We start from the raw sequence: 23,503 nt of genomic DNA on the forward strand, positions 1-23,503 counted from the left end.
ATTTGTTATCATTTTTATTACTTAGACACGACTAACATTTTCTGTTCCAACCTCTTTATGTGATTTTCGGTAGCTGTCTTTTCTTTTTTTTTCTTTTTTTTTCATGTTTATTTATTTATTTTGACAGACAGAGAGGGAGAGCAAGCAGGAGTGGAGGAGAGGGAGGGAGAGAGGGAGAGAGAGAATCCCAAGCAGGCTCCTCATTGTCAGTGTGGAGCCCAACTCTGGGCTAGAACTCATAAACCATGAGATCGTCACCTGAGCCTAAATCAAGAGTCAGGCACTTAACTGACTGAGCCACCCAGGTACCCTGGGTGGCTGTCTTTTCTTAAAGTCTTCTCCCCAACAAAATATCACATATGGGATGGATATTATATAGACAGCTCAGCTAGTTCTATGTGCCTAGAAACAGAATCTGACACTTATTCTAACCAGGTAATTTGAATATAGAACCCTACTTTTGGTACTTACTTAAATTTTGCCCTTGGTTCTTAATTATTTGAGGAGTATTATCTGATTCTAGGGCATTGTGAAGGTGATCTGGGTCATCTTTTGAATTCCCCAAATTAAAATAAAACATTCAAGTCACCAGTAGCCATAAAAAAAATACCTTCTGGAAATTTTTATTTTTTAATTTTTTATAATAACTTATACAAGCTCATAGTTTTTCTCTCCTGAATCTTTCATACTTCATTTCAATCCCCTTTTTGAGCTTAGGTTTAAAAAAATCTTAAACACTACAGTGCACTGGATTTAATTTGTAATCCTTGAAGAACACGATGGGACTAAATTGGGGTCAAAAGAAATAAAGAACAATACCTTTGATAAAGATATGTTTAATAGCACATTACACGTAATTAAAACATGGGATGCAGTTAGGAATATCCTAAATAGCACACTAGGAAAATAGTTTTTATAAGTCCTGTGTAAGTAAAAAGCAGGGAGCAGATGAATATGTCATGTCCTCATTCATGAGTGTTTCTCCTGCGGGGAGGGGAGCTATTTAATGACTTCGTAAGCTAAAATAAGGCCCTTAGATGTCCTTTAATAGAGTTTCCTTGTTTTTTCAAAGAACAAAACAGGCCAGGGGCACCTGGCTGGCCCAGTTGATGGAGCATACGACTCTTGATCTCAGGGTTGTGAGTTTGAGCCCGACATTGGGTGTACAGATTAGTTAAAAATAAAGAGCTTTAAAAAAGAAAAGAAAAAGAAAAGAAAAGAAAAGAAAAGAAAAGAAAAGAAAAGAAAAGAAAAGAAAAGAAAGGAAATAAATGGGTCCATTTCCAGTGCTGGCAGAGTGCGGAAAAAAAAAAAAAAAAAGACTAGGAAAAACAAACCTCAGTTGAAACTCATAATCTACATACTTCTAACTGGATTCATGAATGTGAGGAGCCCCAAGGTGGCATCAGCATCCTTGTGAGAGAACTGGACATAGCAGTGAGCAACACTCTTCCTCTGGGGCTTGCTGTAAAGGTAAGATTCAGTGAGTAGGTATGTCATTTCCTCACTTCTTTAACAGCCATTGAGGAACTGCAGCAACATGGGCAGGATGCTAGGCACTGAGAAATACTAAGGAACGGTGCACAGCTCCTATCTTAAGGAACTCACATGTTGGTCAGAAAGAAGAAGCACACACAGACCACATTTATGTGGCTCAGATTTTGGACACCATTGAACACTTGAAAGATTCAGCAGTAAGCAAAAAGAAAGGATCATCGTAATAATGTAACATAGTGTACACAGTTTCTAGGGGTTATGAATATGTTCCTGAAGGCATTAATGAATAAAATAACCATTTTTGCTTGTTTGAGGGCCATAAGATATGAAAGGATGGTACTGGAATCGTTGGTGGCTCTGAACCCTGGCTGCCCTGCAGAATCACCTAGGAAGTTCAAAACCAGCAAACAAAACTCATGACTGATGTCTGGGCCCCAGAGTAGACACGTTAAGTCAGATTTTCTGGGTGTACAGCATTAGCACACTTTAAAAACTCACAGGTGATTTCATTTTGCAGCTACTTTGAGAACTGCTGGCCTATATAATCTCTAAACTCTAACATTTTGTGATTGGATCACAGATCCTATTTGTCTCATGTCATTCTCCTCTAGGAAACCAAGTTTGCTCTTAGGCCTTAGGGCTCTCTCTACTCTAAATGACCCCTGAAAAGTCGTTTAAAAAGATTGTAAACACTTAAACTCCAATTAAGAGACATTAACAACAGTATGATTAGAAGCAGGGAGCCAAAAACTAGTGAAATGACTAACTTTGGGCAGGTAAAATAAGGAAGACTTTACAAAGTCTATCTTTTCAAACTCACATGATTTTACAAAGACCAATGAACTTGGTCTAAACTCACATATGAAATCCACCGAGGTGCCACACATAATGAAAACCATATTCAGGACATATTTAGGACTGAACCAGGCTAAATGTCTTTGAGCGCCCATTAGATACTAAACATTTTGTTTCAATTTTAAAAGGTTAGAAAAATTATGAAGGTTTTCTACTTTCTTTAATATTTTTCTCTGCCTGAAATGTATTTGCTTATAGGATTACCCTTGCAAGCAAGGCCCTAGATCATCAGTGGTGGAGAGTAAGTATTCTAAAATGTTTCTGTGAGAATTCAAGAATAAAGTAGATAGCCTTGTACAGATAGGTAATCAGGATCTTCATCATAGTATAAAACTATTAAATAATAAATAATACCATTACTCAAATTTTCACCTTAGCATCCCATAGTGCTTTGCAGTTTGGGAATAGTAGTACTCAATGCACATCAACCCTGCTCCTCCCCAGCTCCCCTCCATCTGAACTAAGTTCCCACTCACTACTGAATTGTTCAGCCAGGTATCATCCAGGCACCTTACCTGCTCTTGATTCAGACCTACCTATTATCAGGCTCTGTTCATTCCACCTCCCCCTCCTTTTTTCATAACCATGGTTATGAATGCCTCAGGTCAACATGAGCTATAGCCTAGGCCAATGGTTCTCAAATTTGTTCATCTCAGGACTCTTTTAAGACCTCTAAAAACTATTGAGTCCCAAAAAAGCTTCTGTTTATGTGACTTATGTCATTCAAAATTTACCATGTTTAGAACTTACAACAAAAATTTTCAAATATTGATTAAAAATAACAATAAGCCTATTAAATATTAATAACATGATATGTTTTAATAAAATATATCTACAATTTCCAAAACAAAAATTTCTAAAAAAAAAGTAGTTTTCATGCTTGCAAATCTTTCTAATGCCTGGCTTAATACAAATCAGCTGGATTCTTAAACTTGCTTCTGCATCGAATCTCTTGAAATATGTTGTTGTGGTTGAAGTACATAAAGATAACCTGGCCTCACAAAGATACATGGTTGAAAAGGGAGGAAAATTTTAACAGCCCTTCCAGATGATTGTGGATATACTATATAATCTCTGGAAAACTCCACTGGACACTTGTAACAGAATGAATGAAAAAAGTAAATAATTAGTATTAAGGACATGTTATTATGAAAACAGTTTTGACGACATGGGCCCAATGAATGGTTTTCAAGGAGCTCCTAGGGCCTCTGTACCACACTTTGAGAACTGCTGACCCAGACTTATGCCCTAGCCTTCTTATGATGCCTTAGCTTCTACTCTGGCTATCCTACAATCCGTTCTCCTCTCCAAAGCCAGAGCGTCCATTTAACTATGCAAGTCATATTATATCATCCCCTATTTCTGACTTTTTATGGATCCTAGATTAAAATACAAAATCCCTCACAACTCAGCCCTTGCCACACTTTCCAACATTACCTGTACCTTTGCTCACGTTATTCGATCTACACTTCAACTCCCTCCAACCTCAATTTTCACAAAAGTTGTTCTCTTCTGCCTTGAATATTCTTCCACTCCCCTTTGCCTGCCCCATCCTTCAGAACTCAGCTTAAATGACTCTTCCTCAGGGAAATGTTTCCTGCCTAAATGTTAGAGATCATATCTTCATTTCTAAATCAGCAAACCGAGGCTCCAAGATAATAAGAAAGGTGCCTACTGTTCTTACAAATAATATATCCAGAATATCCAGTATTTGAATGCAGATCCCACACCAAAATCCATGTACTTAATTACTCTGCTTCACCATCAGTTAAACAGAAAAGAAAAGAGAAGAAAATAAAAGAGTAAAAGAAAAAAAAAAACAGGAAGACTAAATCCTGACCTTGATATTAATCTCTTCACATTTGTAAACATCTGAAGTAATTGTTTATGCTTATAGTCAAGAAAGCCCATCCCTCTGGACCCACGTCTCCCCATGAGGCCTGGGTGCCCCAAGTGGCATACTTGACATCTCTGAGGCTCCTGGCATGCATAGAGGGACACCTTAGCCAGGAGCCTAGGACCAGCACCCATCAACCCAGCCACCAGTCTTTCTAATTCATGCCTCATCCTCACTAGGGATCCCCCCTAGGGGCTCTAGGTCACACACAGAGCAAAACAAACCTGCCATCACACTCCACATGTCCTTGAACTCTTCATCTGATTCACCCAACAAGAATTTCCCAGCTTCAAATCAAATTGAGTTATTCACATTCAGTCTTCTTAGCTCAACCTAGTAGAAGATAAGGGCAGATGCCTGCAGTGTAGGGGGTGGGGGTCATGTGACAGCTTAGCCACTTCCTCACTCCATGAACCTGAACAAGTCTCCCTGCCACTCTGAAGCATAGCTTTCTGATCACAAAGATAGGGCTGCCATATCAGTGGATTGCTCCAAAGAATAAAAGGGGGAAAAACTGTGAAGAAATTCTGTAAATTCTTGTCATATAGTCAAGTTAATTGTTATTAAAAGTTATTATTATATATGATTAATTTATAGGCATTTTGTATCTAAGGCTCTCCTTTTTACAGATGCATAGAAGGTGGCCTTGAAATGAGAGTCCTTTCTATATGGTGCATCTTTCTTTAAACAAGTAAAGTTTTCTAGTTTGCTGCGTAGACCATTAGAATGCAAAATGTAGTAAATGAACTGGGCCCCCTCTAATGAGGCTGTCTTTGAGAGTCCTCATAAAATCTAAAATAATTCTAGGATGGAAAGTCAATAGCAAACACATTTTGATGAAGCATGCAAGGAAGAGACAAGAAAAAGTAATCACTATTAACAAATTCCCCAAACCAAATCCACACTGTAGTATCCACACACAAAGATGCTCTCACCAGGAACAGAAGCAATGTGGTGCTATACTAGGAAGACCTGTACTTTTTTTCTACATATAATTTTATGAGCCAAAGCTTTAGTTTCTAAAGATCTTCCAAAATATTCCTGTTGCATACTCAAATACAGAGACTGCCTCATTTCCTGCAAATTGTTTTTCTAATTCTATTCAAAAATATCAACTTCATTAAAACTTTAAAGATTTAATCCTGAGTTATGGTTTGATGAGATCTCTGTGGGATGAAAGAAAATTAGGAGATCACAGTACCTGCTATTTTAAAATGTTCTTACAATGGAAACAATTTATCGATGAGAATGCATTGCTTTAGAGAAAATAGGATTAAAAAAAAAAAACATTCAAAATATCAGTTTAAACCCTCCGGCGGGTTTCTGAAGTGAAAAGCTTCTTTGCTTTTTTTATTTTTTTAGTAGACATCAAGCCAAATATCATTTAATTAGGCTGATTCTATAGTTGAGATAGGAGTCAGACTTTTAAAAAAGAAAATACAATAAAAGTACTTGCTATAAATGTAAAATATCACCTGTCACATGAAACTATTTTTGATCTATATATTGACCAAAAGTATTTCAATTTATAAAAATCTAATTTATGTTCCATAGATCCCATGATTAAGCATTATTTCCCCTTTCTCATCAATTTTCTTGCTGAAGTTTCTATTTTCTGTAATGTCTTCTTCATCTATGTAAAAGAATGTATTTGATAGTAAAATGTTGAATGAGTGTGCTATTAAATTCTATACATCTACCAAAACAAGTTGGAAGGATACTAAAATATTTTGAATACACACAATTTTTAGAAAAGCAGAAATAAGGACTCAAAAATAAGACAAACAAAAGGCAACAAAATTTAGCAAAAATTATAATCACTTACTTGTTTCATTTTATCCACTCAGTATAAATATACTACATCATTTTCAAAAGGGAGGGGCCTATAAAACCAAATACTTAAGACATGAAAAATATCTAATGTTTTCATACGAGGAATTTTTCCTGATTGCTGATTTTTCTTAATGCTCTGGATTAAAGGAAGGAATTAAATGATATAGAAAAATAATAAAAACAAAAAAAAATCTCTTAAAATACGTGATCAAGACTTTTCTCATCACTCTATACCTTCCAGAGGGCTTTCATTTGAAAACTGAAAGAGTGATAGGGATGACCTCCAAGGTTCATGGCCTCTCCCACAGTCAGAGGGTCGACAAACATTTTTCCCTTCTTGATTGTAAATGCTATCCACTACCTGCAGTGACTTTAGAGTCAAAACATAAATGTTTTGGGAGTCCACCAATTGTACAGGTGTTTCTACTCAAAAGTAGAACAAATGTTGGAAATTAATAAGCTATGCAATTCACATGGATGTAGTCATAGCCTAGATGCACCAAATCATCATCTAAGCAAAAATTTTAGCAGGCCTCGCTCAGACAGGTATTTCACCCATAAATAATGACTTAAATAATAACATAAGAATGCTCCTTTCCTAATTAACAGGTACACAAACAGAAATGTTCTAAAGGCTTTTTTATGGTTCAATGACCTCAGCCAACTTGCCAGTTCAAGGTCTGCAACATCTCATTTCCAAAGAGCTACAATACCAGTGCCTAAAGGGCTAAGAACTCCTGTGCTGTCTGCACATCTTCACTAATGGATTTACTGTATAATGCATGGTACCTCCTGTATTCTGCACTCTTCATGTTCTAATTACAAAATAATAATAATAACAACAACAAAAAACAGCAGCAGCAGCAATCCCTAATGGTAAACATAAATGCAAAATCTATACAATCACTTCCCTCTTTAATAGAGAACACCCCGTTTTTTATACTGCTTTTTTCAGTGTTGTGTTGTGAGGAGCACGGACAAGAAAAATCAACTGGATCTAGTTCTAGTCCCAATTTTGCCACAATCTAGCTATGTAACCTTCCATAGACCACCAACTTGCTCTGATTCTAGGATTTCTCATCTAAATAAGGATTGTGCTGTACAGTCCCAGGGCAAGCCATCACACTGTGCTCCCAGGATAGCATTATTAAGCATCTGATGTGCACTATGGCACTGGAATTTCACGATGAGAGGTCCTGTTCTTTGACTTCTCGTTTTAACTGGAAATATCATGATTTTAAAATCTGAAACCTTTGCTATTTAATTTCAGTTTTCCACTGTGTTTATAAACTTTCAACCTTATACATGTCAGAATTTGGTGAACTAAGACAAGAAAGTGAGAGACACTCAATATGTCAGCCCTGAGATCAGAAATACAACCGTGGCCTGTCTCATCCAACATGTGACATAGTTTCACTGCCTCAGCCTCATTCCTTTGGAAAGTCTGGTCAATGGAATATGTGTCTCAATGACAGAAGTTCAGAGTAGGAATTCTTTATCAGGACAAGTTATTCCGTTTCACCTCTTGATTACCATTTGTGCCTCAGTTTATAGTTTCATAAGGATATGACTTAGAAGGGCAAGTGATTTGAAGAATAAAACTCAAATATTAAGTGAAGGTAACATCAAATGCTTATAAAACATATTCCCTCAAATAGCTTTTCTTCTTGGTGTTTAGCAACTCCCTCCTAATCCAGTAAAAGAATCTCCCTGGAATTGAGATGTGGAAGGTGCTATCGCTCTATAAATAGGCTCATCCCATGCTATGTGAATCATGGTTGCTGACAGCAAATCAACAGACTAATTATTTGGCTTTGTTAGTAACGATAATAGCACACTATCATCTTTCCAAATCTTTTTCCACACCCCACACTCCATTCTTCTAAGCTAAGCTGCAGACCAAACTGAAGTCCATGGTGTACAGATACATGCATGTGGGCCTTGCACTGGGCATGTCTTAACTGGGCCTGTCATCTCTCTGCCAGATTATTACTGTGAGACTTTAGCTAAAGGAAGTCACCAGCCAGGATCCTCTCTGCCAAGACATACACTAAGTAAATGAGAAACAGAACTGGATTAAATAAACACTGAAGAAAACAATAAACTCAGCAATTCCCTCAAATTCTATTTTCTAATGAGATGCCAAGGAAAGGGCCACAGGAAGCAATTTCCCCACGTAAAAATTCAGCCATGCAAATTGTTCATCTCCAAATCAACTTCCACAAGGATCAGGTGAGTTTAGCTTATCCATTCACAAATATCATCCACCTATCATTTTTACTGCCTCGTTTAGAACTGAGGAGGCTGAGTAGGATCTATTCACAAGCATCATTCATTTATCCCAACTAGAGTACGAGAATGTACTTCAAAGACTGAACTGTAAGAGTCACATTGAATTCAGAGACTTGAATTTCCTTGTAGACCACATTAGCCCTCAGAGAAGACAACCCCCAAATAATCATTGCACAATACAAATGATTTTGTTTTCCCCTAGTATGAATTATATACTCTATAAATATAGAACTCTGTTTTCATATAAATCTTCAGTTTATGACATTCACAGTCTATATTAATTGTACGTAAAACAACAGAGATTTTAGTAGCTCTCGCCTTAGGATCACAATCTTTTTGTTTACTCCTGAAATTTACTATTTTATCAATATCACAGAATAAGAAAAGGAGTCCACTGTGGAGTGAATCATGCCATGCAAATCCATGGGAGAAATGAAAACGAGATGGCATCTTCACAAGACTGAATCCTGAATTTCCAAACTAATTCTGAGCCTCACTGTCCAGACTTTCCAAATGTCTTCCTCACCCCCGTGACCCTAGCCCATGGGTTTCATTTCTGGAACCCAGGAAAACATCACCGTCAGAGTTGCAAAGATGCTACCCTAAACCAGTCAACTGATCACAGAGTAAGCTTTCGTTCTAGACCACAATTTTTTTCAGTTGTCCACAATAAGGGGAGAGTATCTGCAGATTGCAAATGACAGAGCGGGCCACACCCTGAGGATCCACAAAGTCTGGTGGAAGCACAGATCTGGGCAATTCTGCATTTGTTGTCTCAAACTGGCCTGGTTTAAGCTGGGAGTAAGCACCTGGAAAATCAAGGTATCCAATTTCCCTTTGATAATAAAGATCCATCAAAGACCAACCATTTGAGTTTAGGGACAAAGGGAATCAACTTCAGAAAGGCCTTAATAAGAAAATCTCTGATAAGTCTAAAGTTTTCTTCACACTACCTTAGGCCAAACTGCAGATACTATGTTATTTCCTTAATGTCCCAAAAGAAAGTGTGAGTGTACAAAGGGTGGGCACAATAGGGCAGGAAAGTTAATGAGTAGAACCCTGGGAAACTAGGAGAGTAGCCGGAGGAAGAGAATAAGAAAAAGGTCTGTGTAAAAGGAAGTGAAAGGGCATATGGGAAAGTGGGGAGGTGAGAACTGATTGGAATGTCTGAAAGATGCAATATCATGTGTTGCTGGAGGAAGAGTTAGAAAAAGAATAAATTTAAGTTCATCTGGTGTCTAAGTGTCTGTGTCCAGAACTATGCTAAATGTTATGGGAGATATAGGGAAGAAGGTTTATTTATATGTAGGTTCTCAGCAGGCAGTGTCAGCACTGGATTCATGGATGGATGAGAGAGAGAGAGAGAGAGAGAGAGAGAGAAATATGAATGAATGAGATGGTCGCTGCCCTCAAGAATTCGACAGGCTATATGGGACCAGGAGCATCCATACATATAGCTTTCCTCCTAGTCAAACCGTGGTTTCTTCAAGATATAAAGTGTTTTCCTGAATATGGGACAAGAAGCTATTAACTGATAGAGGGTGATTGAAAGAGAGACGTCTGGAAATTAGGGGAGCAGGGGGGCCAGAATGGCACAGGAAGATCCTGGTTCCCTTCCGTGGGTGCCCCCAGGTGCTCTGCAAAGAGGGTAGTAGGGTGTCAGCTCTGGGGAGCCCACTGCTTGGGCTTCTACTGACCTGGTCTCCGCCTCACGGGCCTCTTGCGGCCGCTGCAGAAGCGCACTTTGCTGAATACCCCGAGGACGTGCCTTTCGCACAGGGAGCGCCCGTCTTTGCTGGGGCTGGAGCGGCGCTTGGAGGCCGACACCCGGTCGCTGTTGGACTCCCTCGCCTGTCGCTTCTGCCGGATCAAGGAGCTGGCTATCGCCGCAGCCATAGCTGCTCAGCGTGGGCCCCAGGCCCCGGGCTCCACTGCGCCCTCGGGATCGCGCTCCACCGGGGCGAGGGCAGGACCTCGGCGGCCTGGAGGGACAGGGCAGGCGCGGGGAGGCAGTGCTAATATTTGAGGAGGCTGCAGTACCGAAAACCCGACGCCCACAAGGTTAGTCAGAGTCTGGGCAGTGGCGACAAAATGTGTGAGAATCCAGATGTAAACTTCCCCAACCGCTGGCAGCGGGGGCGGGGCGGTCCCAGGCCTTCCAGTTAACTAGACTCTTGCACCCCAAACTTGCACCCCAAGGCGATCCGCGTCCGATGGGCCGTGGGGAGTTTGGTCACACTGCGTTCAGAGTACCAAATGGAAGGGGAAGAAGGATGTCCAAAACAACAAGCCGTGCCCCCGTTGGAGAGGCGCAAGCGTTGTAAGGTGTCCAAAGTATATCTACACATACATACATATAAAACCCGTTTACAAAGCAGAGTCTGGACCGAGGCGGGTAGCGTGCCCCCGGTAGAAAATACTAAAAAGTGAATAAAACGTTCCTTTAGAAAACAAGCCACCAACCGCCAGAGAGAAGGAGAGGAAGGCAGCAATTTAACTCCCTGCGGCCCGCAGTTCTGGAGATTAGGAGGTCCGTCCCGGCTGGGTGAGGTCTACGGAATGCATCGCGCCCGGCTGCGGTTCTCCAGGGGCCGGCCGCCGGAGTTCTGGAATTCCGAGAGGCGCGAAGTGGGAGCCGTGAGCCGGAGTCGGGGTAGGGGCGCGGGGCGGGGGCAGCTGTTTCCAGCTGCGGCGCGCGCGACTCCCCGCCAGCAGCGCTGCGAAGAGAGCGGGAGGCGAGGGAGGGGGAGGGAAGGAGGGACGGGGATAGAGGGAGGGACGGAGGGAGGGAGATCCTCGAGGGCCAGGCACCCCTCGGGGAGAAACCCGCGAGAGGCGAGCGCCGGGATGCGCGGGGTCCCAAGAGCGGGCGCTCTTTCTCTTTCTGCTCGCTTTCTGGCACAAGACGGGCACAGTTGGTGATTATTTAGGGAATCCTAAATCTGGAATGACTCAGTAGTTTAAATAAGCCCCCTCAAAAGGCAGCGATGCCGAAGGTGTCCTCTCCAGCTCGGCGCCCACACGCCTTAACTGGAGCTCCCCGCCATGGTCCGCCCGGGGCCGCCGCACCGAGCCGGTCTCCGCACAGGCTCAGAGGGAGCGAGGGAAGAGGGAAGGAGGGGGGCGCCCTGGCGGGCTCGGGATCAGGTCATCGCCGCGGTGCCCGGGCCCCCCAGGCTCGCGCGTCCCGGCCGTCCGCAGCTCCTAGGCAGCAGATCAGATGGGGATTACCCGCCGGACGCGAGGCCGATCACTCGCTCCCGCGCAGCCCATCCCGGCCGAGGAAGGAAGTGACCGGCGCGCTGCGAACCCCCGCGCGTCGGCTCGGGCGGGGCGGGGGCTGGCTGCGGGCGATGTCGGCTCGAAGCGGCTGCGGCTCCCGGCCGGAGCTGCCCACCATGGTCTGGCGCCGGGAGCACAGGCGGGGCCCCTAGGCCGTCCGGGGCGACGGCGGGAGGCGGTCGAGCGCGCCCCCGGGGCCGGACGCAGACTCTGGGGCCGGGGCCAGGGAGCAGGTGCGGGCTGCCGCCAACTCGCCCAACTTGCTGCGCGGGTGGCCGCTCAGAGCCGCGGGCTAGCGGGGCGCCCCCAGCCGCCGCGCCGCCGCCTCCCCAGGCCCCAGAGGGGGCGCTCAGGGCGGAGTCCCATTCATGGGCTGAGGCTTGGGGCGCGCCGAGCCTCACTGACTCCCGGGCGCCGCCGCTGCCGCCGCCCAGCCGGTTCGCTCTGCTGGAGCGCTAGCTCCGCAGGAAAACTCCAGGCGGGGACACGGCCGCGGAGACGGAGGGTGGGACGAAGAACTGGCTGCTGCCGGAGTACCTCCTGCACTGCTCGCCCACCCGCCCGAGGGCTCGCGAACGCCCCGGTGGGGCCGGGCCGGGGGCCGGGCTCCCGGAGCACGGGGAAGCGCGGCGCGCGCGGGTCCTCCTCCCCTCCCAGGCGCCCTCTGCTCCCAGACTCTCTTCTCCTTCCTCCCTCCCGTCACCCCTCTCCCCCTTCTCTGTCTTCTGTCTCTCCCCTTTTCTCCTCTCTACGCAATCCTACGTGATTGAGGTTTGGATGAGAAATTCTCAGAGGCAGAGTGAAGGAACTGCAGCTCCGGTCTGTTCTGTCCCATCCCTCCCCCAAGAGAAAACACAACCACCGGCCCGTTAAAGGACCCTGAATACACAAACAAGGGGTTAGGGGAGGAGGAACTGAGAGAAAGCAGTACACCCTCTCTTCCATAAGCTGGAACACGTAGAATTCTCTGTTTAGGAGGGAGGGCAGTGGACACCAGACAAAGTAACAATGGCCTTTTGGGCCCTCATGTTGGGCCCCACCTTCAGCTCATTTTGGAATAAAGTGCTTCTACATCCTTGAAACCCAGTTTTCTTGGTTCTATCCAGAAAGCTGCAAAGCAGGTTCCATCCTTTAAAAATGAGGTTGGATCAAGTGAGCAGCAAGCACAGAGAGGAGAATACAGGAGGGGTGAGAGGGCAACTGTGGACAAGGGCAGTCAAAAACCAGCTTTGGAGAGCAGTCAGGTCTCCAGGATGCTTGTGAGGACAGATAGATGTTACAGAAAACTCAGCAGAGACGATCTTGTCACCCAAGATGAAATAACAGCATGAAAGATTTCGGATTTGCTAAGGTCTGGAGGTGGCTATTAGTTTTACTTACAATCTCTCTTCAACTCATCTTCAAATATCCCTAATCCTTCCCCTTCAGTCTGCCCACTAAGCACCAAGGGGAGTGCCAGAAGATTTCCAACAGAAACAAGTGCATCTTCAAAACATCCTAACAGAGGACAAGGAACAGGCAGGCCCTGGAAGCTACTGAAAATGTTCCAGAGGACAGGTCCCAAGAACTCTCTAGATGTGGGTGCAAACCTAACAGAAATTCACTTAGGCAATGAGAAGCATTGAGGCCTGTAGGCTATTTAGGACTGAGCACTGTGTCAAACAACCCTGCTGTGTCTGGGAGTCTGGATATTCCATGCTGCTGCTGGGAATAACACAGGCAGAGGAGTTTATGGGGAAGACAGCTAGGAAGAGGATCAAATAGACAAGGCCCCCTGAGAGGCGGGAATCCCAGCTGTCAACACAGAACACAATCCCCTGTGGCAGTTCCATATGAATAAGGACAGTGAACTTGGGATTCTAACAATACAAAACAAGACAGGAGAAACACACACACACACACACACACACACACACACACACACACACACTTATTCTCCAAAAGTGAACTCAATACATTTTTCAAAACTGGATAGGATAAGTGGAATTCTTAAAATCATTGGTAACACCATCAATTAAGGAAATGTTCACAATTCACAGATAAAATCATTTTCCTTCCTTGGCCACCAGAAGATTTGTCTCATTCTGGAAGAAGGCAGGCACGGATAGTACTGGCTGTTTGGGGGCTCCTTGCTTTCTGCAGCTCAGCACCCAAAAAGGAAAAGGTCAGCTTAGGTGAGGACTATAGGGAGATGGGAAAGAGAGGGGTGTATAGTGAGGCCCTGAGGAAATCATAGCTAAACTTGGAGTTTCTTATCCTCAAAATGGGAATAATCATTCCCATCTACCTCACAGAACTGAATATGTGTGCGCAAGCATTTTGAAAACTGGAAAATGCCAAATGAGTGAAAGAGATGATGACTGTTTATTTTTTTTTTAAGAAAATGCATGATATCCTTTTGAGATGCTTTTTTCAAATGCAGATCCCTGATGGTTTCTCAGAACATGAAGCAGAAATCTCTGAGTAGAGGCCAGGAATTGAGTTTTTAACAAATTTTTCATGTGCCAAAGTTTGAGAGTTTTATTCACATACACACACACACACACACACACACACACACACACACACACACAGTATAGGTAATACTAGAAGGAAGAAATCAACTCCAGACTCTCCAAATCTAGGGGTGCCTGGGTGGCTCAGTTGGTTGAGTGTCGGACTTCAGCTCAGGTCATGATCTCATGGCTTGTGGGTTCAAGCCCCATGTGAGGCTCTGTGCTGACAGCTCAGAGCCTGGAGCCTGCTTCAGATTCTGTGTCTCCCCCTCTCTCTCTCTCTATCCCTCCCCTGCTCTTGCTCTCTGTCTCTCAAAAATAAATAAATATTAAAAATTAAAAAAAAACTCTCCAAATCTAGTACTCTCTCTAGGATTGCAGTCCTGTGCTACCCTCCCCCACCCAAAAGCCAGGGATGAGGATGTGTGTTCTCTAATCATTGAGTAATGTTGGGTTTTTTTTTTTTTTCTGTAAGTTTATGAGAAATTAGGATGCTTTGATGCAGAAGGTAAACAATGTAGTAGTACAGGATAGAAGAGGGTGATTGGCAAGAGATGAAAAAGCAGACAACACTTGTTTGAAGTTCTCTTCTTTGTCCTGACATACCAGCATCAAGTCAGGCATTTAAGGAACAAAATAAAAACAACACATGTGAGCTCTCTGAGAGTGACACTATTCCTGTCTTAGATCTCTATTAAAAGAATATGGTGTTTTCGAGTCCATTAAACAACAAAGACTCTACTTTTCTTCTTGCAGTTCTGCAGCTGTTGTCAAAGTGCTTTTTTAGCTGCTTAGCCCTATAAGTCATCCCGAACATTGTTTACTTTATTTACTCCATTTCCCCAATGAGAGGAAGACATAAGTATGGGGACCTTTGAGAAGATATCTAGGACCAAGGTATACAGCGGTTTAGCCCAGAAGCAATACTTAAGTTAGTTTTTTGATATCTAGAAATTCATAACTTTCCTAGCTGGGCCACGAAATGTCAGAAATCTTCCTCCATGGAAGGAAGTATTTGGGTGGCAGGAATGAGATTTAATCAGTCTACTGATGATTTAGGCAAAACAATCAGATTTTTTAGAGGGCAATATCTCAGAGATATCAATACCTTGATATTATGCTATCTTTCTTTGAACAACTGGAGAATTTCCCTTTACAATTCTGATGACATCATAGGTGGAAGAAGTTTTAATTACTTTGGAGAAAGTTGCCAATCTAAATGGAAAGAATAATTATAGAGTTGTATTTATACTTCTGATCTCCACTCAAGCAAATAAAACATGGACAGTCTTAATCATCTCCATGTTTTAAAAGGAAAAAAAACACAGAACATTAAGAAAGCTTTCTCTTGGGGCGCCTGGGTGGCGCAGTCGGTTAAGCGTCCGACTTCAGCCAGGTCACGATCCCGCGGTCCGTGAGTTCGAGCCCCGCGTCAGGCTCTGGGCTGATGGCTCGGAGCCTGGAGCCTGTTTCCGATTCTGTGTCTCCCTCTCTCTCTGCCCCTCCCCCGTTCATGCTCTGTCTCTCTCTGTCCCAAAAATAAATAAAAAACGTTGAAAAAAAAATTAAAAAAAAAAAAATTAAAAAAAAAAAAAAAAAAGAAAGCTTTCTCTTATTCACAGGCCAAGCCTTCAAATTCCCATATCAAACTGTTAGGACTATCGCAGTCATTCACTTGAAAACTTGTCTGAGCACAGAGTATCATCAAGGCTCTGTTTCAGTTACCAAGGGGAACCCTGTACCCCTCTACATTCTCCCTGTCCTCAACAAGCTTACAATACATGTGATCATGATCATATTTGACTCTTAATCACCTATTAGCTGGATACTACTAGCCAAGTTATTCAATCTCTCTCAACCACATCTGCAAAACAGGTCAGTGACCATGACACTAGCAGTATCTATCTAAGTGGGCCGCCACAAGGCTCAAGGATGTGATAATAATGTAAAGTATTAGAATGAGCATGCTGTCATTAAAATATCCATTTAAATCAAGTCCCTGCCCTAAAACCCAGACTTCCCAAAACAGAAAAACATACCCTGTGATTCATACACATCATCATTCACTCCTGGACATAATGTATTTAACAAAGCCTGGATCTACTTGAAATGAATGATTAACCTTGACATTGTAATGGCAAACAAAATTTTCATTAGTGGAATATTGTCAATGTCCTTGTCTGTTAGGAACACAAAGGAATGTAACTCTGCTCATACATCATTCTGCTCTGAGATCAGGCCCCTGACTCAAAGCTTGGTGAATATGAGCTCACTGGGCTCTGACACAGCAAGCTTGATGGGCAGAAGAATTTCTCCCTGAATTTTATCCCATGAGGTAGCTGTACTTCCATTTCCTTTTGCTTTTCTCTGTCAGATATTGGTAAAGATAGGTTGCAATATAAACAATTATTTTCTAAGAACGTGCGAATTCCTGTACACATCAAATTTATTTGTGGTTCTTTATTCAATAGTTCAATCGAATTTCTACATGTTATATGTTTGTCTGGTTTTGGTCATTTCTCAAAATATGAAAGACAATCGATTTAACTGTTCTCTATAATATAGAGTAAGAGTGGTATCCTTATTGCCCAAGTAGAGAAACTGTCAGTGTTTTGAAGAATGTCTGTTTTGATAAGAAATATAAGATACAACTAATATGAACGAATGCTAAGCACCCTGCACAGTTCTAAGTGCACTGCAAATATTGACACATTGGATCCTTATAACAACTCTATGAGGTAGGTTCTGTCTTTATCCTCATTTTATAAACGAAGTATCTGGGGCATAAAGAGGTTCGGTTGCTTAATCAAGGTCACCCAGTTAAGATCTGGTAAAGTTCAAGTGCAACCCATGAAATTTATTTCCAGAACTTCCCTTTTATCCTCTGTGTTGTACTGGATGTCAATAAAAACATGATACCATGCATAATTATAATCATGTAATAAAATTAACAAAACAAGAATGTGAATATCCTTTGCATTTTGATAGTCTTTTACTGTTTAGAAATCATCTTCCTATGTATTATCTCAGTGAGACTCCCAATAACTTTCAGCAAAGAGTTAAGGTGATAATAATAACCCAGTTTTACAGACAAACTAAGACTCAAATAAGTGATGAAATTCCCCCAAGGTCACGCAACAGATGAGTGAAGATCTAGGAGTTTAATCTAGGCCTTCTGATCTCAGTGTCTCTCATGTCCTAACTAAGATCACAGAAAAAAAATGGGAATGTTAAATGTCCTTTCATCCATCAATCTCTAGTACTCACTAGCAGGGTTTCACATCTCATAAATGACCTTCAAGAGATCATTCAATATTGCAAGGGAAAGGACTCAAGTGTCCCAAATCTTCTCTTTCCACAGCTTGTATTTCTCTCTGGCCTGGGGAGCTAAGGCGAGGGGGGGGGGTGCGGTGATGTTCCCTCCCTTGGCCATGAAAGGATACCCTTCAGTCTGAGAGTGTGACCTCCTCCTTTGTTCAGTAATTCAAGTTGAGCTTCGTAAGAAACTCCAGGAAAACTAAATAAAAATAGGAATTGGAGAAATTTATAAAAGGATAAATTTACTTTCCTTCCATTCTTATTCCTAAAAAGTATTCATTAGTTTGGCTTGAACCTCATGGTTGGCACTTGGTTATTTTCCTTCCTAGCTGGATTGAGGATGTTAGAAAGCCTGCTTCCATTGACTCATCATTGTTTTAGCCCCTTCTTAATTTCCACTGCCACTGATCCAGTGATACCTCTTCCTTCTAGAAAGAAATGTAGCTAGAAGATCCCATTAGAATATAAAACCCATAAGGAGAGGGAGATTGTTTTGCTTACTTTCCTATCTCCACTGCTTAAAAGAGTATTTAGTATATGGCAGATGCTCAATAAATTCTGGGATAAATTCATCAATGAAGTAATTAATCATCCATCTATCCATCTTAAGTAAAAAATAAAACATTTATTCTTATCTTAAGAAACAAACTCAGCTAACTCAGGGGTAGCTTCCACATTTCCAAGTTGATCATTTTTCTTTATCAATACCCTTTACAGTTATCTGCCTAAATTCAGTCCATCTATTAAAATCTGATAGCCTAAGAGGGAACATGGTACCTAGATTCCTGTGCTGAGCAACTCCCATCCCCCATAATTAGGTCTATAGTTTTCGTTCTGTTCTCCTTCTCTCATTTTGTCTCATTTGGTCTCATTTTGTCTCATTTTGTGTCTCTCTCTCTCTCTCCCTTTCTCTCTGTCTCTTTCACATGCACACACACACACACACACACTCACTCACTCACAGAAAAGAAGGAATATAATAAGAAAGAAAAAAGAGACCATAGACATCAGGTAAAATAAGTAGTCAACTTTTAAACTCTCAGAATATGATCAAAATTATCCTAAAATGGCTTGATAATCTTAATATCCATGCTGTCAGCCAGCCATCTTTACTGAGCGGCTGTCTTCATGGACCATCCTAGTTGCTCTCATTTCTAATTTTAGATCCAAAAATTTCAAGGAATGGATCTTGTTGAAGTAGCAGTCACATATAGCACTCAGCACATGACTGACACTCAAACTGTATTATGAAAATTGTACCAAATTCATATTTTTGTCCACTGTATGCACTTAGCCCTGGGTGCTCTGAAATAATGATTAGTGAAACATCCCATTGGTCCTGTGCTCATGGGTGTTTGATATTGAGTACGATTTTATTGGAAATAACTGAAATATACACAGTGGTTAGGGAAAACTGTCAGGGGATCAAATGAGAGTTTGGACAAGGTGACCAGTAAGGTCATTTCCTGTCCTAAGTTTTTAGAATTCTCTAAAAATAAAATGTAAAGTAGAAAGAGTATGTAATTTAGAGTAAAGAATTTGTCTTTGCATGAGGTTACTTAGCCTGCCTAAACCTAAGTTTATTTGCCTATAATATGACTATTAAGTAGGACCTAGATTAGTTAAAATATGTTGAAAAAATAGCACTAAGTTTTAAAACTAAGAAAAATATGAATGAGCAAATGAATAAATGAGTGACTAAATGGATGAGTCAATGAGTAGATGGAAGGATGGATGAAAAGACAGCATCTTTCATCAAAATTTTCTAAATTCACATTTTCGGATAAGAAAAATTGCTCAAAAAATTAAAAAATATTTAGCAAGCTTCCTTTCAGAATACTGGGAAGGCAAACAAGAAAATGTTCAAGAATTCCAGAGTAGTAAATGAAAGAATTTAGTAAAATTCTTAGTCATTCACTTAAAAATATTTTTCACATAAAACTATCCCCTGTGCCTAATTTTTCACACTGCTCCAGCATATGCAACATAAAATCAAGGGGCCACTGGTATACATGACTGTGTGTCCATGAAATGTAAGCCAGTATTGATAGATGATAGATAGATAGATAGATAGATAGATAGATAGATAGATGTAAATATTCATTTCAGTATTAAGCTACATAGAAAAGGATAAGATTATTGTCTAAGGATTTTTTAAACAGTATTTAAAACAAGAAGGAGCAATATTTTTGTAATGTTTTGGACAGGATACTGGTATTCAAATTCTAGTGTTAGATACAAGAGATCTCATGAGGTCATTAGCAGTCATTACCTATTCTAGATAATTTATAAATATTGCAATCAGCTAGAAACCATAAGAAAAAAGACTTCTTTAAAAGTAAGTTAGAATGCTGTCTCTGGTTAATTGAATATGCTAAGAATGCAATAAAGGAAAACAGATTCCTTCCTTTCTCATTTTGACAGTTCTTTCTCTCATCTCTAAAAAGAGACAAGACAAGGAAATAGCCATAACTGGCCTTTAAAAGACAAGTAACTGGATGCATTTATCATTTGCTGAGGACAAACGTCAGGGACTGAATGTTGACTTCATGCTAAAATAACTGGACTTCATTATTCAAAAATATTCCAAGTATATTCTATATAGATTAGAAACAGAATTTGGGGTGCACCTGGGTAGCTCAGTTGGTTAAGCGCCCGACTCTTGATCTTCGTTCAGGTCATGATCTTGGCTCAGGTCACAATCTCACAGGCTCATGCTGTCTAGCCCTGCACCAGGCTCTGTGCTCAGTGCAGAGCCTGCTTGGGATTCTCTCTCTCCCTCTCTCTCTGCCCCTCACTGCATTTGTGCATGCTTGCGCACCTGCTCTTTCTCCTTTCCTCTCTCTGAAAATAAATAAACATTTTTTTTAAAAAAATAGAAATAGAATTTGGGAGAGGGAATCATGATTTACATTTTCTGTTCTAGTAAGGAGCTAGTACTTTGACTAGAGGAGATTGCGTGCTGATATAATTTTAACTTGAAAATAATAAATGTTCAGGATAAATAAAAATAGTCTCAAATTTTACCTTAGAGAAAACCTGAGGGATACTTTTATTAATAGTGATATTGTCGGGGCGCCTGGGTGGCACAGTCGGTTAAGCGTCCGACTTCAACCAGGTCACGATCTCGCGGTCCGTGAGTTCGAGCCCCGCATCAGGCTCTGGGCTGATGGCTCGGAGCCTGGAGCCTGTTTCCGATTCTATGTCTCCCTCTCTCTCTGCCCCTCCCCCGTTCATGCTCTGTCTCTCTCTGTCCCAAAAATAAATAAACGTTGAAAAAAAAATTAAAAAAAAAATAGTGATATTGTCTTGAGTCTCTGATAGCATCATTTAAGTAGTAACTATAAGAAGAAGAAGAAGAAGAAGAAGAAGAAGAAGAAGAAGAAGAAGAAGAAGAAGAAGAAGAAACAAATGTCTGATAACTATAGTAGAAAACGCATGGTCTTATTCTGGAAATATATTTCCCTTATACCCTTTGTATATATAGCACAGACATTGAACTACTGTTTTCTGATGATGTTATCTTGATAAAATCCTAGGGGAAACCCACACCATTCTCCTGAGGGGAAGGGTTACTCTCCAAAGTTAGTAGAAAGTCATAGTTTCAGGTATCAGATTAAAAAACAACAAACAAACAAACAAACAAAACCCTGAGCCTAAGAAGTTGCATTTAAAGCTCCAGGAAGAAGGTATGCCTTTTTCTCCTGTCCCTGGATTTTGAGAAATCCATCCAGGCTTAAGGTTGTTCTGACTCTCAAAAGAAGAGATGTCCTACCAAATAGAATCAGGCCATACAGGAATACAATCTCACAGGGGCTCCTAAATACTGGTCTGGAGCTGTGGGCTCCAGACAGTGAATCATATCAAGTTATCTGGATGTTAGTTGCAAATTACTCTTCATGTTGTGATTTCCTCTATTATACACTGGCCTTTGATAAAGTCTTTTCATTTAGTCTAGCAATCATTAGGTTTTCCTTACAGAGTCCTTATTAATTTCAGGCAAATCTTATGCCTTTTAGTTTGAACCCTCCAAAAATATCAACTGAAAACTATGTTCAAGGTATAGATTAAAAATATTTGAAGGAAAGGAAGAACAGTATAGGAAAGAGAAGGGAAACTAAAATTTATCAGGCATCTGTAATGCACCAGGCACAGTGCTGGGCTCAATACAGGTTATATTACTTAATCCTCATGGTAATCCTGTAAGGTCAACATTATTATCCACATGTATGATGAGAACACTAAAGGTCAAAAAGGTTAAATAATTGTCTGAAGTATGGGTCCAGTCAAGAATCGAAATCGAGTTTAGCTGACTCCAAATCCAAGGCTCCCTTCATGACTGTTTTTAGATGAAGAATCCACACTATGAATTAATAAGGAAACCATTTATATTCTTGAAGTGTTAAAAAAAGTTAAGATAACCCATGAAATAAGGCCACTAAGAATCTAAGTCAGAGGCATCCAGACTATTTGTTTCCTGATGTTCATGGCCTCATTTGAAGCACTAGTTTAATAACGAGAGCCAGGGAAAGAAAAGATGAGGAAAATGATGTCTATCTTCAAGCATCTAAAAGAGTTCTTGGAAAAAAAGAAAGAGGTATCCTGTGCATCCAGAGGCAAACTTGGATTCAGTTAAGCAGTTGTATATAAAAAAGTGCAGACCAGCCCTGAAACAGATGGCTTCACAAAATGGGGACGTGAGCTTCCCATCATCAGAGGCATTCAAGTCAAGAGCAATACCACAGGAGGAGGGCTCAAGAGCTGAGATGCACTTTCTATAAAATGGTTACAGTTGGTATTGCTGGGGTAGAGAATGAACCAAAACCACTACAGGCTGCATCCAAGGCAAAACTTGGCAAATCTTTCTTTTAAGAAAGTGAAAAGGTAAGGATGAATGAATGGTAACACTGATTGCTAGTGAAAAAAAAAATGATGGTAGAATGGAGAAAGGAGCAATGTAAGATTCAAGGAAACAGGGAAAGAATATCAAGATAGCCATATGAAGAAAGCATAGGGCTAACATTTCTTTTATATGATGTTAATAGGACATAGCCGATGAAGGGGGGTGCTTCTTGATGAACACTTGAGAGGTTAAATGATCATGTTCCAATGAGGTATAGTGTTCTACAGTGAGGAAACAAAAACATGAACCTATTAAAATGCAGGTGAGGAAAGCTTCCCAGGAAAGGTTAGTGTCAAAGCCCCTACAGTGTTAGTCAAAATGATAGTGGATGGTCACCGGTCCTTCTGGATTCCTGTGTAGGAAAGATCCCATTTGAGTCAAGAGACTTTAAAGGAACCAAAAGCTAATAGCTTAAAGGTGAACAGAGAGCCAAAGGGAAATGATCAGGAGGCAAAGAATAGTATTAGGAACTCTAGTAAGGTTCCCTGCACAGAAGGTCTTTTGTGGGTAAACTGTTAGGCTCATAATGAAGAATATGGAAAGCAAATAGTTACACTGGCCTCCTGTTGCCATTGCCTGCTACAAGATCTACCATTTCTACTATCAGTAATCATAGAAAAATCTGAAGATTCAATTTATGGTGGAAAGAAAGACATATTTAAATCTATGTACACATTCACAGCTTTTAATATAGTATCTTTGATTTCATTTTTTAGAAAGAAAAAGGAGAATCACAACTCTGGAAAACTCAAAACTAATTTGAGAAAACTTAGTATAAACTGAGAAAAATTCTTACAAAATGATTTCTCAATTCAATGTTCCAAAACACAAGAAGGAAGATGGAGAGATGGGAGATGGTGGATCGACAGTTGTCATATATGTGACGTTAGGGATTTTGAAAGGCAGCCATCTTGTTGCCTGATTTGGCAATTTTTAACTTACTGCACATACAGTATTATCTTCAAAATTTGGGAGTAAGCATGAGTCCTGCTAGGTGACATTTTTGAGAAGAGAGTTATGTGACCACAGAAAGGTCGTTTAACCTCTGTATATCAGTGTACTCATCTTAAGATGAGAAATTTTAAAAAGAACAGCAGATGATCATCATGTTTTGAATCTTCTAATGGAAGA

At 41.2% G+C, this 23,503-nt stretch overlaps 1 protein-coding gene across 4 annotated transcripts in view; it reads right to left on the minus strand.

Annotated features, from left to right (window-relative positions):
* FGF12 (fibroblast growth factor 12) overlaps positions 1-23,503 on the minus strand; it is a 564,772-nt gene that overhangs the window by 255,161 nt on the left and 286,108 nt on the right. The window contains exon 1 of one of the 4 annotated variants that reach the window (XM_025913132.2): positions 10,072-11,620. The exons of the other annotated variants lie outside the window; for them this stretch is intronic. Coding sequence (XP_025768917.1) covers positions 10,072-10,270 — 199 coding nt within the window. The 5' untranslated portion in view covers positions 10,271-11,620. Of the gene's footprint in view, positions 1-10,071; positions 11,621-23,503 lie in introns of those variants that run through there. 4 annotated transcript variants of the gene reach the window in all.

This window comes from Puma concolor, chromosome C2 (genome assembly GCF_028749965.1).
Source record: "Puma concolor isolate L17-30 chromosome C2, mPumCon1.1.hap2, whole genome shotgun sequence".
Taxonomy (NCBI): Eukaryota; Metazoa; Chordata; class Mammalia; order Carnivora; family Felidae; genus Puma; species Puma concolor.